At 47.9% G+C, this 16898-nt stretch overlaps 1 protein-coding gene across 1 annotated transcript in view; it reads right to left on the bottom strand.

The window, feature by feature from the left end:
* The window catches only part of Cacna1a (calcium voltage-gated channel subunit alpha1 A), a gene marked incomplete at its 3' end in the record, with an annotated part of 258667 nt that overhangs the window by 95618 nt on the left and 146151 nt on the right, over nucleotides 1–16898 (bottom strand). Inside the window, exons 7-9 of the mRNA XM_041663340.1 lie at nucleotides 15902–16095; nucleotides 5427–5530; nucleotides 3259–3374 (exon numbers count right to left, since the gene is read on the bottom strand). Coding sequence (XP_041519274.1) covers nucleotides 3259–3374; nucleotides 5427–5530; nucleotides 15902–16095 — 414 coding nt within the window. The remainder of the gene's footprint in view (nucleotides 1–3258; nucleotides 3375–5426; nucleotides 5531–15901; nucleotides 16096–16898) is intronic.

Here is a 16898-nt window from a genome sequence, read left to right as displayed (position 1 = left end):
ATGGTCCAGTCCAACCTGATCCAGGCAGCTCAGCTGCTTTCTAAATCCTGGCCCCACCTAGCAGAGGGTATAATCGGCAGCAGAAGTAGTTTGGATGTAATTTAGGCATAGGTGGACTCCACACTGTGGAACAGCGCTTTGGGGACAGGGCAGGTCCTTAAGTTACAGGATGTGTGTCCTTGGAAGGGACGTACGAGCTCTTTGCACAAGTCAGCTGTCAGGGTAAGCCTGTTCTTCGCCCATTTCACTTCCTTGTCTGATGATATCTATTAAATCCAAGCTCCACCACGTCCAGCACAGACCTAGAGTCTTCTCTAGGCTGAGTTCCTTTGGAGCCATGACCTTGAACCTTAGTTCTGTGGTCAGACGTGAAACATTTGAGCCCCCAGACCCCAGTTGGTGTTTGGTGTTTGGGAAGGTTGCTTGGAGGAAGCAAGTCACTGGGGGCGGGTCTTCCGGCTTACAGCCAAGCACCACATCTTGTTCTGGTTCTGCTTGTCCGCTGAGTGTGAATGTCATGCAACCAGCCAGCCTACTGCTCCTGCCATCATACCTCCACCTCCCACTGCCATGTCTACCCACCCTGACCGGCTCTATCACTTTGGAGCTGTGTGGAGCCAAAACAAAACCTTTGCCTCTTAGGTTGCTTTCATCACAGCAGGAAGAAAGTAAGAGACACTTAGTAACCGCTGATGTTTACCTCTTCCCGTCAGTAGTCAGCCTTGGATACCATGTTATAACTACAACTGGACTAATGTAACAGCATAGGCTAACCTCAGGCTTCTGGCCCTGCTCAGCCTGGCCTGCCAGGGACACCAGTTCCAGGACCTCTGCACTTGCTCTTTCCCCTCTCTCAACCTCTCTCCCACTCAGCAACCCCAGAGCTCCCCTTTCACTTCCTTTATGTCTGTGTTCAGATTTGTTTGTTCAGAGAGACCTTAGCTGTTCAGCTGACCCTAGCTGTCCCCTGCCACCTTGCCTTTTCTCTTCCCTACTTCTGTGTTTGAGACAGTCTCGCTGTGTAGCCCAGGCTGGCCTCCCACTCCCGATCCTCCCGTTTTACTGCCCCAGTGCTGAGACAAGGTGTTTCAGGATGCCTGGTCTTGCTTATTTTCCTTCTTTGCTCTTGGTGGTGGAGCTTGTCTCTCCTAGCCAGCAGCAGGGATCTGCCACATTCTCAGTGTGTACGACCACTGCGCATGGCACAGAGCATGTGTCCTGTTTTTGCCAGATGCCTGGTAAATAAACACATGCCTACTGACGTGAGGTGCTACTCTGACCGGCTCAGCCTGGGTGTCTTACTGAATCCTCAGCAGCCCTGTGAACAGGTGGTCTGCTCCCCACAGGGACTGGTTCTGCTTCCATGGATTGACCCCAACACAGCCCAGAAACACTGAGACAAAAGTGCATCTATATGGAATATTAGTTTAAGATGTGTTGCATTCTTTTATGTTGCATTTGTTTAATCTGTAAGGCTATGTTATTTGCCTGTCTAAAACATTTGATTGGTCTAATAAAGAGCTGAACGGCCAATAGCTAGGCAGGAGAGGGATAGGTGGGGCTGCCAGGCAGAGAGAATAAATAGAAGGAGAAATCCAGGGAACAGAAGAAGCCAGGGAACAGAAGGGGCCAGCCACACAGCCAGCCACTCTGTCAGCCATGGAGGAAAAAGGGGAGAAAGGCATATAGAATAAAGAAAGGTAAAAAGCCCAGAGGCAAAATACAAAAGGAGATAAATGGGTTAGTTTAAATTAGGAAAGCTGGCAAGAAACAAACCATGCTAAGGCCAGGCATTCATAAGTAAGAATAAGTCTCCATGTATTTATTTGGCAGTTGGGTGGCAGGCTCCCAAAGAATAAAAAAGAAAGAAACAAACAAACCCAACAACATCTGTACCCAACGTTCACAGACATTTTTCTGTCCTTCCCTAGCAATACACAACTACCTAAGGCACTAGGCTACTGTGAGTCCAAGACCCCATTGGAGGTGGCCTGAAGGCTACAGATATACTAGGTCATTCTGTAGGGCTCTGGGCATTTGCTGATTCTGGTGTCTGTGGGTTCCTGAAACTAAGTACCCAGATGCCACTGGATTCCTTCACTATCACCACCTTCATTTAACAGCTAAGGAAACTGGGTCATTGCAGAGGTACAGGGCTAAGAGGAGTTGGAGACGGGACATGCACCCATGTTTGATTTAAAACATGACTAGGATAAACCAGCTGTGGCAGAAGCAAGAGGATCAGGAGTCCATGGTCATCCTTGGCTAGTTTGAGACTAGTCTGGGCTACGTGAGCAACGAGCCCCTGTCTCAAAAGCAAGCAAACAACCAAGCATTTAATCCCAGCACTCTGGAGGCAGAGGCAGGTGGATCTCTGTGAGCTCAAGGCCAGCCTGGTCTACAGAGTGAGTTCCAGGACAGGCTCCAAAGCTACAGAGAAACCTGTCTTGAAACAAACAAACAAAAAAACCAACCAACTAACCAAACAGAAACAAGAGATGGTCTCTCTCTCTCTCTGTGTCTCTCTGTCTCTGTCTCTCTCGTTTGAAGGAGGTCTCACTATATAGCCCTGGCTAGCTTCAAACCTAACCTTCCTGTCTTAGCCTCATGTGATGGTTGGTTTTAATGTCACCTTTTTACAAATTAGAATCGTTTGAATGGGAAGCCTTGTCTGAGGAATGGTCTTGTCTTATCTGGTGTGGTGTAGCAGCCCAGAGGGCAATGGCATGGCAGAGGAGGTTGTCTGGGTCTCTCTCAGAGGAGCCAATCTCTCCTTCATTTGCTGCTGCTGATCCTTCTCTGGTATCAGAACCAGCCTTTCCAGGCTTCTGTCACTGAGGACATGTGACTCTCCAGGTTTTTGGTACCAGATAGGGACTTCCAAGGCACCCAAGCCTAGAGATGGAGGAACTACTGTGTCCCTGGGCTTTGCAGTGTGGAGAACAAGCCAGTAACCAGTGTTCCTCCATGATGTCTGTTTCATCAATTCCTGCCTTGAACTTGTGCCCTTGACTTCCCTCAGGGGTGGGCTATAAAGAGTAAGCTAAGATCGACCCTTTTGGTCATAGTGTTTCCCAGAGCAAGAGCAAGTGAACCAGCAGCGCCTCCAACGCTGGGCTCCAGGTGGGCATCACAGGCCCTGCTCCGCAGCTGGCAACCTGAATCCTGTCTCCACCCAGCACCCTCCCTTAGACCCCTCCAAAGGGCAACTGCGATTCTGGGATGCCATCTCTGGACCCCAGGGTGAAAGGACCTAACCTGCTTTTGAGATCCACTCCATGTATCCATTGAGCTCACGTTCAATCTGCTGTTGTCTCCTGAGCTTCAGAAAAGCCCTCCGGTTCTCCACACGTTCCCTTTCTTTGGCAAACTCCCTGCAGGATCACAGAGAAGCCAGAGGTTGGCGGTGATAGGGTTTGATCGGGAAACACCCGTCGATCATGGGCAGAGCCCTGGGATCCCCCCCACAGCACAACATAAACCTGGCATGGGAGCACGTGCCTCTTATTCCAGCCCTCAGAAGACGGAGGCAGGAGAATCACAAACCCAAGGTCATCATTCTGGGCTACAGGAGACCCTGTCTTAAAAACAGAAAACACTCTCTTGACTCCCCCAACAACACGGATTTTGTTGTTAGGAAAACTTTCAGAGGCCACGTGTGTTTGGAGATGCGGTGAAGCGCAGTGGTTCTCAACATGGAAGTCAGTCCTCTAGGAGGGCGTCCTAATCTTTCAGGGCTGGGAGTGTCTGACAGTGTACACATTTCCTGATGTTCCCATACATCTGAGCTTGAAGTTAAGCCAACTGTTGCTGCCACACACCAATTCCATCTCTCAGAACACTCCTGCTAAACCCTTCCAGTCTGCTTGCTGTCAGCAGTTCTCCTTCCTGTTTGGCTCACAGGGCAGCCATCTTGAGACATCAACTATCCGTCAGCAAAAGTCTTGGATAAGGACGTCAGAGTGAAAACCTGAAGGAACCAGGGGTTGCTATTGGCAGCATCGGGCTGCATCATGTGCTCCCACAATTATTGGCTGAGAAATAGGGAGTCTATTTATAATTTAGTTTTTTTTTTAAAGATTTATTTATTTATTATGTATACAGTGTTCTGTCTCTCTGTATGCTTGCTGGCCAGAAGAGGGCACCAGATCGCATTACAGATGGCTGTGAGCCACTATGTGGTTGCTGGGAATTGAACTTAGGACCTCTGGAAGAGCAGTCAGTGCTCTTAACTTCTGAGCCATCTCTCCAGCCCCTTAAGTTTTTTTTAACTAAAGTAATTTTGTGGATTTGGGGGGGCATTTGTGTTAGAATGCATTCAACATACTTATTTATAATTTTTATTTACGTGTGTGTGTGTGTGTGTGTGTGTGTGTACGTATGTACCACACTTGCACAGGTGCCCTTGGAGTCTAGAAGAGGATGTCAGATCCCCTACAGCTGGAGTTACAGGTGGTTACAAGCTGCCCAATGTGGATATCGAGAACTGAACTCGGGTCTTCTGCAACAGCAGTAATCACTCTTTTCTGGTTTAGATGTATGTGCTTGAGCGTTTTGCCTGCAGGTATGTGTGAGCATCAGGTATGTGCCTGGTGCCAGAGGAGGTCAGAATAGGGCATCAGACCCCTGGGAACCAAGCCCATGCCCTCAACTGTTGAATTATCTCTCTAGCCCCATACCTTCATTGAGACAGGGTTTCACTATGGTCTTGAATGCCCAAAGATGCACTTGCTGTCGCCTCCAGAGCACTGGGATCAAGGACGTGAGTCAACATGACCAGCCTATCCGTAAGATATGCTCGACTGCTGGGCTATCTCTTCAGTCCCAAGGAAAACACATGTTTGATTTTGTTATGTATTTTTTTTGTTGTCATTGTTTTGTTTTTATGAGACAGTGTCTCACTCTGTAACCCAACTTGGCCTGGGATGACTATGAAGTACATTTGTGGCGATTCTCCTGTCTCTACTTCCTGAGTGCTGGGATTACATGTGTGAGTCACTGCCCATAGCTTCATAGCTTGTTATTTATTTTATTTTTTAAGATTTATTTATTTGCATTTTGTGTGTATGGGTGTTTTGCTTGCATGTATGTCTGTGTACTATGTATATGCCTGGTACCTGAAGGTCAAAAACAGTTGTTGGATTCCCTGGAACTAGAGTTAAAGATGATTGCTAATGGCCATCTGGGTTCACTTCAGTCCTTTGGAAGAGCAGCTAGTGTTCTCAAATACTAAGCCATCTCTCCAGCTCCCCAAAGTATTGGTTTTATATATATAAAAAAACAACAGACAAGAAAACCCAGTAAGGGCTTCCTCAGTGATCGATCCTAGCAGTACACAATCTATACAGTGGGCTTGCTAATGAAACCAGGAAAGAAGTTTATTCATTAGGAAGAGTGGGATGGAGGGTGGAGTAGCAAAGACTTACCCAGATAGCACACCCAGCACAAGGTTTAGCATAAAAAAGGAGCCGATAATGATGAGGGGGATGAAGTACAACCAGTTCCAAGTGTTCCCTGAGGCATCGTTGCTCTGCAGAGTGCAAAGAGGAAAACCATGTGAGATGGGAGTGGGGCCCAGGTGGGACTGAGGAGGAGCAATAGGGTTAGCGTCACATCTCCTGTGATTGACTTGTGGGATCCTGGCACTCTGGAAGCCAAGTGGAGGATAAAGTTTAGATGGTGGGGAATATCATCAAGGTACCACCAGGGGACAAAGCTCTCTCATGTCACACACAGTTCTCAAGGCATCTGGGAGCCAAGGTGATGCCTAAGAGGATTTTGGACCTGAGTCTGAAATGAGAAGGAAATACACACACACACACACACACACACACACACACACACCACTGAAATGTAGAAAAGAATGAATCCCTGGATCCCACATGAGTCTTTACATAGTCACCATTTCCCCTTAGAGGAAGCATATGGTTACAGTCTCATAGTCTGGTGAATTCAGAGCCACAAGCCTGTTCCTCAAGTTTATCTCCTTCACTTCCTGGAATGTGATGAGAATCACATGATAGAAAACTATCTCTAGGGAGTAGGAGTCCACAGATAGAATACTTCTGAAGTGGAGAACAGAAAACTGAAAGAGAATGAGGGGAAAAGAAGATGAAAACAGAAAATGAAGAGGATGAAGAAAGGAGGGGGGATGGGATGAGAGGAAAAGGGGAGAGCTGGTTGCAGGGAATGACTGGTATGAACACTAAGTGAGCATTTACTATGTGTCTGCCCTCCTCTAAACATATCACTTATATAATTCACTTGTATCTTCTTCACAAAACACTATATAACCACCATGTGCACTTTTACAACTGGAATGAAGGCTGAGAAAGACAACCAACAAGCCCAGAGTCACAGAGTGCCAGATGTGAGTTTTGAATGACCAAATCTGTGGACCTGACCTGTGTCTTGGAGAAGATTCTCCTACAGTCTAGGGATAGAGGATCCTTCCAGTGGTTGATCACCTGTGGCACTTGGAAAATGTGAGTTCTTAAGTGTGGCTTTAAAAGCTCATCTTTAGAAGTAAGCACAAGTATTATAGGAAGAAAGCTAAAACAATAAAGGCTGATATTACAATCACTAGTGAGGCTATGGAGCAACTGGAACATTAAGGTCCTGCTGACACAAAGGAACTATAATGTATTAGGGTCCTGTTGCTGTTGTAACAAAAGTCACAAATTGGATGGCTTTAAAATGGAAATTTATCTCACAGTTCTGTAGGGTAGAACTCTAAGGTCAATTTGTGGGCATGGTTGGTTCTTCTGAAGGCCGGGAGAGGATCTGTTTCCCATCTTTCTCCAGGCATCTGATACTTCTCTGCCCGTCCTGTGTCACTCACTTCCAACTCTGCCTTCATCTTAGCATGGCATACTTCCTGTGTGCGTCTGACTATATTTATCCTTTCCATAAAGGCATCAGTCATATGGCTTAGGGACATCTACTGACCCCAATATAATAAATTACATATGCAGTGACTATTTCCAAATCAAGTCACATTTTGAGCTATTGGTGCTGGTGATAAGATTTTTACTATGGTTTGTTGTCATTGTTTGTGTCAGGGCTGAAACCTAGTGCCTGCGCATGTGGCAGAAGAACTCTAGGACTGAACCACACACCGAGACCTGTTGTTTGCTCAGGAAGGGTAGCATAATGTAGCCCAGGCTGCCCTCAAATTTCTGATCTTGCTGACTGGGATGACAGCCATGCACCAACACACCAAGATAATATAAGTTTTGAAAGGACAGAGCTCTCTGAGAAATAGCAGTTTCTACTCAAACTGATGGGTGCATCACCAAGCCCTGGCCACGCCACTCCCAGATGGTTACCCAATGGAAATGTGAAGCTATGTTCACCTCAGACATGCACAAGAATGTTCACAGTGCACACCAGAAAGATGCCCCAAGCTGTGAACAATCTAGAACATTACCAGCAGGAGGCGGTATACAAGAGTGGAATTCGGATGACAGGCTGCCACAGGAACTGTACAGCAATGCCAAGTGAAAATGTCCACACACAGACAGCACACACGTGTGACTCCTAGCCAGACACAGAATTACATGTTGTATAGCAATTTCTTCTGAGATAAAACCAGTGACTTCAGAGGGAGGTTTCTTAATAGACAGAGGATGTTCCTTTTTTTGGGGGGGGGTTGTTTTGGACAGAGGATGTTCTAAGGGGAGGTGAAACAATCCACTTTGCAGAGATGCTCCTTAAATTCAGAAGCAAACAACTCAAAATCTTCAGGAAGCCTCTGAAACTGACCAGATTCACTACGCCTCTCCCTCCCCAAGGGCTGCTGCTGGACTCTCAGATAAGCCGAGCCTCCTGAAAGAAGTAGGGACCAGACACACTGCTTGAGAGATACTCGCACCACTGAGTCACCTGAGAGAGTCTTCTACCTGTTGACCTGGCTGCAGGTGTGGTGCATTCCAAGTCTCCAGTTTTTGTGAGCTGCCACCATTGCTGGAGTGGACTTTGGTGATGAATCATTTTTGTTCTTTTAAGTAACCTCTCACACACAGTCCTGTAAGTAACCTCAGGAAAACTTACTGGAACACCACATGACTTCGGTGGTGTCTGTGCTTTGGTTCCCTATCTGAGGTGGGTGTGTCCCTCCTCAGATTCCTCCAGGACTTTGGTGGTGTCCTACTTTGGTTCCCCTATCTGAGGTGGGTGCGTCCCTCCTCAGATTCCTCCAGGACTTTGGTGGTGTCCTACTTTGGTTCTCCTATATGAGGTGGGTGCGTCCCTCCTCAGATTCCTCCAGGACTTTGGTGGTGTCCTATTTTGGTTCCCCTATCTGAGGTGGGTGCGTCCCTCCTCAGATTCCTCCAGGACTTTGGTGGTGTCTGTGCTTTGGTTCCCCTATCTGAGGTGGGTGCGTCCCTCCTCAGATTCCTCCAGGAACAGTGCCACACAACAGCATGAAACACTCTGCAGCCAGACATCACGGATGCAAGGAAAAAAGCGACCTGTGACCGGAAGCTGAGGCAGGATGACTTGAGCACCGAGTGCAATGTCAACCCAGGCAGCACAGACTGTCGCAAAAGTTAACCACTCGCCTTTAATCCCAACCTAGTCTACATGGAGAATTCCAGGCAAGCCAGATGATAGTGAGGGCCCTTCTGAAATAATAACACAGTTAAGATCGGGCTGGGGGTGTGGCTTAGAAGTAGAGCACTGACTTGCATTAGACTCTGAGTTCCATCTTCTACAATATGAGAAAAAGAATTAGCTACATTTATTGCTAATGTGTTTACTCACATAATTAAAACAAAAAGTCACATTTAGTCATGGCCACTGACAGGATTCTGGAGAAAATGAGTGTCTGAGACCCTCCCTAGTCCACAGTCTGTGCTGCCAACCCCAGCACCCAGTGCTTTGTTCCCGAAAGACTCTGAAGGAAGAAAGAAGCCACTGGAATATGCTGGACAGAAGGCAGCACGGCTTTGTCCTCCTCTTGGCACGGTGGGGCTGAGCTTCTCGTTCGAGTTCCTCAGGCTAAATATAGTGCTGGGAGCTAGAGCCAGCACCACCAGCAGCCAGCGAGAAGCAGGGCTCTGGGCTGTCACATGGGATGGCTCAGATGGGGACGGAGCGGGGTGGTGGAGGGGCGGGAAGGTAGCCTCTTTCCTCAGTTGCACTCGGCTGCACTGAACTCCCTGACAAGGGCTGTGTGACAGGCGTGGAGCTTTGGCCTATTGAAACCAATGAAAATCCTCTTGTGAACCCCAAGAAGGAGAGTACGACCATTTGTCCTCTCAGGTGGGAAACCCAAGTGCAGAGAGGCAAAACCACATGCTCACTGGCCTGCGGTTCATGGAGTCTCCCAGGATCTGTAAGTGACCCCCAGACTCTCTGCAGGTGCTACCATATCAAGATGAACTCATCAGGGCAGGTCCTAATCTTGTGACCAATGTCCTTTCATAAAGAGGCAGTCAGGACAGAGAGACGGACGGGACGTACAGAGAAGGACGAGGCAATGGGGAGGTCAAGGTGGGGATGAAGAGTGTCAGTGAGCGAAGAGACAGAAAGAAAGGATTCCATACAGGTGTCTGAAGGCCACAGCCTGCTGACACCTTTGGAATGAGGACAGGACAAATTTCTGTTGTTTTAAGCCACTCAGTTTATGGGAAGAAGGGACAGGGAAAGGACATGTCCTTTAGAGACAACCCTGATGCCTGCTTTCTCACCTAGCCTCTGACTGGCAGTCTGTCCAGGTTTGAGTTCACCCATGGATGAACCCCGAGGAGGCCAGCATCCTGTCAGGTTCCCAGTGATGACCCCCCCAGGAGGCCAGCACCCTCCCTGTCAGGTTCCCAGTGATGACCCCCACCCCCCAGGAGGCCAGCACCCTCACGATCCACATCTCAGTTAGGACCGTCCTCAACACAGCAGTTGTGAAAACGGTACCTGCGCACAGTTGCTGGGATAAAATCTCCCGACAAAGGCAACCCAAAGGCAAGTGTTCCAGCTCAAAGTTCAGCCCTGCAGTCCCGCCCAGTGGGGAAGTCAAGGCACCAGGAGGTAGGAGCAGCCAAGCTGCAGTCAGGAGCAGAGGGATGGGGCTGTGTTGGTTTTGTTTCTCCTCTTTATACAGTGCAAGATCCCAGCCTAAGAAAGGCTTGTTCCCTTGGTGGTCATTGAGGTCCTTCTTCCTTAGCGGACCTCTTTGAGATAGTCCCTCCTGAGCCCGGTGGTGGTGGTGCAAGGCTTTAATACCAGCATTTGGGAGGTGGGGGCAGGCAGATCTCTGTGAGTTGGAGGTCAGCCTGGTCTATAGGTGAGTTCTAGGACAGCCAGAGCTACACAGAGAAACCCTGTCTCAAACAAACAAAAAACCAAAACAAACAAACAAGAGAAACAGTTGTGCCTAGGTGTGTCTCCAGGTTATTCCAGATCCTGTGAGGTTGACAACACTCACCACATGTCACGGTCTTGCACCCTGAAGTAACCCTCCCTCATTCATGTTCCTGTATCTCCACACCTGTGCACCTGTGAGTATGCCCAGTGAATTCGTTGGTTTGCCAAACTGGACTCTAGTGGGATCGCTCCTCTGCCTCGCCATGGGTTCTCTATCTGGAGTGAACAGACCTCTGCTTACTTCCTTGGGAAAGGTTAACGGCGCCACATCACACAGGTGGGCAGCAAATGGTTTCTCCGTCATTCTGCTTTCCGACTGTTTTAATGCACATCCCTTCTGGCGGCATTCAGCACAGTAAGCAGCACCCAGGAGCCCGCGGCTTCTGACTCAAAAGCACTGCTGAGTCCTAGCGCACTTAGTGAGCACTCGATAAATACTCTTCAGGCAAATTAATGGCTGAAGCCCAGAGAAATCCTTAGATGCCTTCTCCCTTATGGTTTATTTCCCTCTTTTTTTTTTTTTTGAGCCTAGTTCATTCAGGAAAAAAAAAAGCCACAGAAAAGATATAAGAAAAAAAAAAAAACCTCCTCAATTTAAGAAGACAATCAACTCCAATTTCTGAGATAAAGATGAGATGGATTCGACCAGAAGAGCCAAGGTTTGGCGGTGACCTTGGAGGCCACGGGCCCCAGTTTGTACTTGTCAACACGCAGATTCTCAGCAGTTGTTACTCTGGGGCCATCCTGTGAGGCTGTCACCACCACTGCTTCCTGGGTTCCCTCTCTTACCTTCACGTGCCCCTCCACCTCCTGTGCAGCTCCAGTGCTGCTCAAAAAGACCAGGGCAGGGCTGGAGAGATGGCTCAGAGGTTAAGAGCACTGACTGCTCTTCCAGAGGTCCTGAGTTCAATTCCCAGCAACCACATGGTGGCTCACAGCCATCTGTAATGAGATCTGGTGCCCTCTTCTGGCCAGCAACCATACAGACAGACAGAACACTGTCTTCATAATAAATAAATAAATCTTTAAAAAAAAAAAAAAAAAAAAAAAGACCAGGGCAGTCCTGCCTCAGGGCTTCTGTCTTGGTTGTTCCATCTGCCTGGGCTGGCCTTCTAAGAAGACCTGTGGGCTACCCTCACTTCTGTTAGTCTTCTCAGGAGGAGACTACCCACCTGTCCCTTGGGTGACCCTTGACTGCCTCACTGCCCTAAGCTATCTCAAATGCACGGCATCTACAAGTTTTCTTTAGTATGTGTGTGTACGCATGCTCATGTGTGTGTACGCATGCTCATGTGTGTGTATGCATGTTCATGTGTGTGTTGGGTGAGGGAAGCCACGACTCCAGTTCCTTTGAGATAGGGTCTCTTACTGGTCTTGGCCTTGTTCCAGTAGGTAAGGCTAGCCCCATGGAGTCTCATCTCTGCCTCCACAGAGCTGGGGTTACAGGCATGCAGCACCTTGCCTGAGGACTCAGGCCTTCCTGCTGGCAAGACAGGTGTCTCCTGACTGACTCAGGTTCTAAAGAGTGCAGGTCGGACTGGTGTGTAGCCCCGTTCTGTCCGTATGAGCCACACGGAGCATAAAATAGTCTGTGCCCACTGTCTTTGATCTAACAGTCACTTCACCCACTAGAAGGGCAACTCCTTAGTGTCTGAAATGTCACGACACAGGAGGTGTCGCCAATACACACGCATACGTTAGGCACTCACAGGGCGCTGCATGTAGTAGGTATTCAATCATCGCTTGTTGGATGAATGAGTGCTTGGCAGTCCCCCAGAGTCACCTGACTTGAAATGAGACAAGTATCTGTGAATGAGAAAAGGCTTAGGCCACAGATTCATCCCCACTGTTTGTGATCATTAGTCAAGAGGTGTGAGATTATTAACAGACAGGCAACGGTTTTGCTGCTTCTTCACTGACATTAACCAAAGGAAAGGAAGGGAGTAAAAGAGGCTCATGAGGAGAAGCACAGAGAGGAGGAAGGAGAGAAAAGAGGGAGGAGGGGAGAAGAAAAAGGAGGAGACAGAGAATGTATACATAAATTAATGAACGAAAGAAACACTACGGGCATAAGACAAAGAGGGGCTGGCGGCAAAGAATAGTGACCTGTGTTGGATTAGAATTATTCTGTTCTGTTGAAATTGTCTGGGAGACTCAGGAGACTAATCTCTCACTGGGAAGCCTCAGTTTCTTATCTGGAGGATAGTACCCAAAACAGAAAGAGCACATCTTCACACAGGGCTGTTTGTTTTCTCCCTGGGATAGGGTCTCACTCTGTAGCTTTGGCTGGCCTGCAGCTACTGTGTGGGAAAGACTGGTATCAAATTCACAGAAATCCACCTGCCTCTGCTTCCTGGGAAGAGCACATTAAAAAAATGATTTGTTTATTTATTTGCCTACATGTATGTCTGTGAGGTTGTCAGACCCCTGGAACTGGAGTTACAGGCAGTTGTAAGCCACCTGATATGGGTGCTGGGAATTGAACTCAGGTCCTTAGGAAGAACAGTATGTGCTCTTAATCACTAAATTATCTTTTCAGCCCCAAATACAAGGCTGTTTTTGAATCTCTTATTTTGGGCAGCAAGATGGTGTTAGGTTGAGCCAAACATGGAGGTTGAGGATTTTAGTTACTTGCTAAACTATCACTTGCTGACCACATCAACTGCAGGTGCCACTGTGAGAGCCACTAAGTCTCAGAGTGCTACACAAGGCTTTTGAAACTTGGCACTGCCATGAAACCATGAGACTTATGTGACCCAGTGTGGGCTATCGATACTCCATAATGGTTTTAGATAAAATCAATCAATCAATCAATCAATCTATCTATTATTATTATTATTGTTATTATTATGTGTTCTCTCAGAGGTCAGAAAAGGACTCAGATCCCCTAGAGCCGGAGTTATAGGGAGTTGTGAGCTACCCAGTGTGGGTACTGTAAACAGAATCCAGTTTCTCTCCAAGAACACTATGCAGTTTTAACTTCTGAGCCATCTCTTGCCTTCTTTGGTCTTGTATTGATATAGTGTCTTACTAAGTAGTCCAGCCTGATCTCAAAGTCTCGACCTCCTGTCTTGGCTTCCCTAGTGCCCAGATGACAGCTCTGTGCCACCACACCCAACCCACAAATCTGTTTTAAAAATAGTTTATAAGAATTGCAATATACTTGGTTATGTCCTTCATCTTGCTGTGTATATGTGCATGCATGACTGTATATGCATGTGCATGAGTGTATTTGTATGTGTGTGTACCTGTGTGTATTCATGTGTGTGCATGTATTGTATGTATATACTTCTTTTTTTTTTTTTTTTTTTTTTTTTTTTTGGTTTTTCGAGACAGGGTTTCTCTGTGGCTTTGGAGCCTGTCCTGGAACTAGCTCTGTAGACCAGGCTGGTCTTGAACTCACAGAGATCCGCCTACCTCTGCCTCCCGAGTGCTGGGATTAAAGGCGTGCGCCACCATCGCCCGGCTTGTATGTATATACTTCTATGTGTACATATCCATGTGTGTGTTTGTTTTTGCCTATGTGTATTATGTATGTAAGTACAGGCATGTCTGTGTGTATGCATTTGAAAATTACATGCATGTGTACATGCATTTGTGTGTGCATGCATGTGTAGGTCACAGGATAACTTTGGGTGTTTCTCCACAGCTTTTCACATGGGTTCTGTTGGTCAACCTCAAGTTCTCATACTTGTGTAGCAAGTACTTTCTCATCTGAGCCATCTCCCTACCCTCATCCCATTTTTAAAAAACAACCCTATAAATAAATTTAGCTTTTGACCCTGTAATCCCACTTTGGGGCCATAGACTCCATCTGCATCTACAAAAGCATGAAAAGCCCACAGTGAAACGGTGCTCGTGGCACCACAGTACCTGACCTTCGGTGGTGGGCATCCAGACATGCCTCTCTAAAGGACCAAGCACATAAACTGTGGGTGGCAACACAATGCAATTCTATGCTGCTATACAAAGAATACGAACTCTGTCTTGTCACAAAGACCATTCTAGAATTTATTGCTATGAGAAGGAGTGATGGAAAAAGTGTAGAGTGTGACCCTATGGCGCTAAGATGAACAATACAGATTTTTAAAAAATGCCTGTGTAGTGTGCATGCGATGTGTGTATGCACAAGTCTCTGCCTCTGTGTGCAATGTGTGTATGCACAAGTCTCTGCCTCTGTGTGCAATGTGTGTATGCACAAGTCTCTGCCTCTGTGTGCAATGTGTGTATGCACAAGTCTCTGCCTCTGTGTGCAATGTGTGTATGCACAAGTTTCATGCCTATGTGTGCATGCAGAGGCTGTGGGCTGACACTGAGTGCATGCTAATATTGAACAGGGTCTCTCACTTGAACCTGGTTAATGTAGCTTTGGTTAGTCTAGCCGGCCAGCTTGCCTAGGGACCCCATCTCTGCCTCTAGAGCCCTCCAGTTACTGGCAGGTCACCACACATGTGAGAATTCACACTTGTCAGACAAGTGCTTCCTCTACGGAACCATCTCCCAGCCCGAGAGATAGATTTGGTTCTTCTTGTGCAGTTGGTCCTCCATATCTGTTGTCAGAAATCAACACACATCTGCAATGAGCGCACTCAGCATCCCTTGCCCATGCCCTGAGCTACGTATCATGAATCACCAATGCAGCAAAGGCTGGCACACCATGGTTTAGAGAACATGGGGAGGTGTTCCACCCCATTTCACACAGGGAACGGAAGCAGCCCTGGACCACGGTATCAGAGGGGCCGTGCAACCAATGACCACGGCCGCTGAGGGATGACTACATTGGTGTAAACAGGCAGTGGGAAGATGTGTCAAGGCACAGAAGGGCCCATGGTGAGGGACGGTCACTAAGCAGACGGCACACAGGGCAGGACAGGTGCCTTTTCGGATCTAGCTGTGAAGTGGCCACTTTCCAACTGTACCCGTTTGAAAGTGACTAAATCAAATACATCCTGCGCTTCTAGAATCTGGGTGTCTGTCATACATTGCGGAGGGGGTGAGCCAGCCATGGTCTGTGACCATGTCCTGTTGCCTCTCTCCCGGCTGTCCACAGTTCTGTCCTGCCAGTGGCTTGTGTAGACCTGTGGAAAGTCCAGTGTGTGTACCCACATTTCAGCCACATTTGTGCTGGTGGCTCCCTACTGGGGAAAGGGGAGACTTTAACCCACACGGAAGGATCTCACAGAAATGCATGGATTTGAGCTTAGATAAAGGATTCCAGGTAACTTAGCATGGACACCAACATCCTCACAGTCACCCCCTGGGTCCCATGTACTCCATATGTCATGGGAAAAGATGCCCAGCGCTGGATGGCATTGCCCAGGCGGAAAGGTCCCACTCACGCTGAGTTCAGGCTTGCACACAGAAAGCATATTTAACAACCGCTGGCCAAGGCACCATTAAGGAGTACTCTCTCTATATTATCTAGACTTCCACACTCAGGAATTTCTAAAGGCCTGGACTCACGCCGCCCAGAAGGGTGTTGAACTCACCCCAGGGCTCCCTCTCCACGCCACCTGTGTGCCCCAGCAGCGCTTACATTGTAGAGGAGATCAGTCCAGCCTTCCATGGTGATGCACTGGAAAACAGTGAGCACAGCGAACAGGATGTTGTCGAACTGAGTGATGCCGTTGTTGGGCCCTTCCCAGTACGGCTGACATTTGGTCCCGTTGGGGCAGGTGCGGGCGGGCTCCTCTGTCCCACACGGAGCTGGCGACTCACTCTGGATGTCGTCTAGAAAGGGGACAGTGGAGAGTAAGAGGGAGGGGTCAGAAGAACCTACTGATGACAGGAAAGTGGTGACTGGGACGAAATATCAGTGTCCAGCTGTAGATCTCTTAGTTCCTATCTGCAGCACCAGATTCTTCAGCTCCTGGTACTTTCTCTGTAGACCAGCATGGACTTGAACTCAGAGATCACCCTGCCTCTGCCTCCTGAATTAAAGGCGTGCACCCCCACCTCTGGCCCCTGTCTTTTCTGAATCTGCTGAAATGGAGACATTTTCTTGAAGGCTATAAATTGTCCTTCAAGTGCAGTTCTGACTGCAACTCAGAAACACTGTCATGGTTATTAATTAGTATTGTGAAAATATTCCCTGTGGTGGTTTTAACAGGAATGGCCCCCACAGACTCATCTTCGAATGCTTGGCCCCCAGGACTGGCACTATTAGGGGGTGTGGCCTTGCTGGAGGAAGTGTGTCAATGATGGGCTCTGAGGTTTTAGAAGCTCAATCAGGTCCAGGATCTCTCTCTTCCTGCTGCCTGCCCATGCAGATGTAGAATTCTTGGCTCCTTCTCCGGCACCATGTCTGCCTACACATTGCCATGCTCCTGCCACAATTATAATGAACTGAACTTCTGAACTGTAAACTAGCCTCAGTTAAATGTTTTATTTATGCTGGATAGTGGTGGTGCACGCCTTTAATCCCAGTACTTGGGAGGCAGGAACAGGCAGATCTCTGAGAATTTGAGGCCTGCCTGGTCTACAAGAGCTAGTTCCAGGACAGGCTCCAAAGCTACAGAGAAATCCCATCTCGA

Source organism: Microtus oregoni, unplaced genomic scaffold, assembly GCF_018167655.1.
Source record: "Microtus oregoni isolate MIOR12 unplaced genomic scaffold, Mior012 000014F_ref0000157, whole genome shotgun sequence".
Classification (NCBI taxonomy): Eukaryota; Metazoa; Chordata; class Mammalia; order Rodentia; family Cricetidae; genus Microtus; species Microtus oregoni.
Note: the sequence above shows the minus strand (reverse complement) of the source record. Positions and strands in the feature narration are given on the sequence as shown.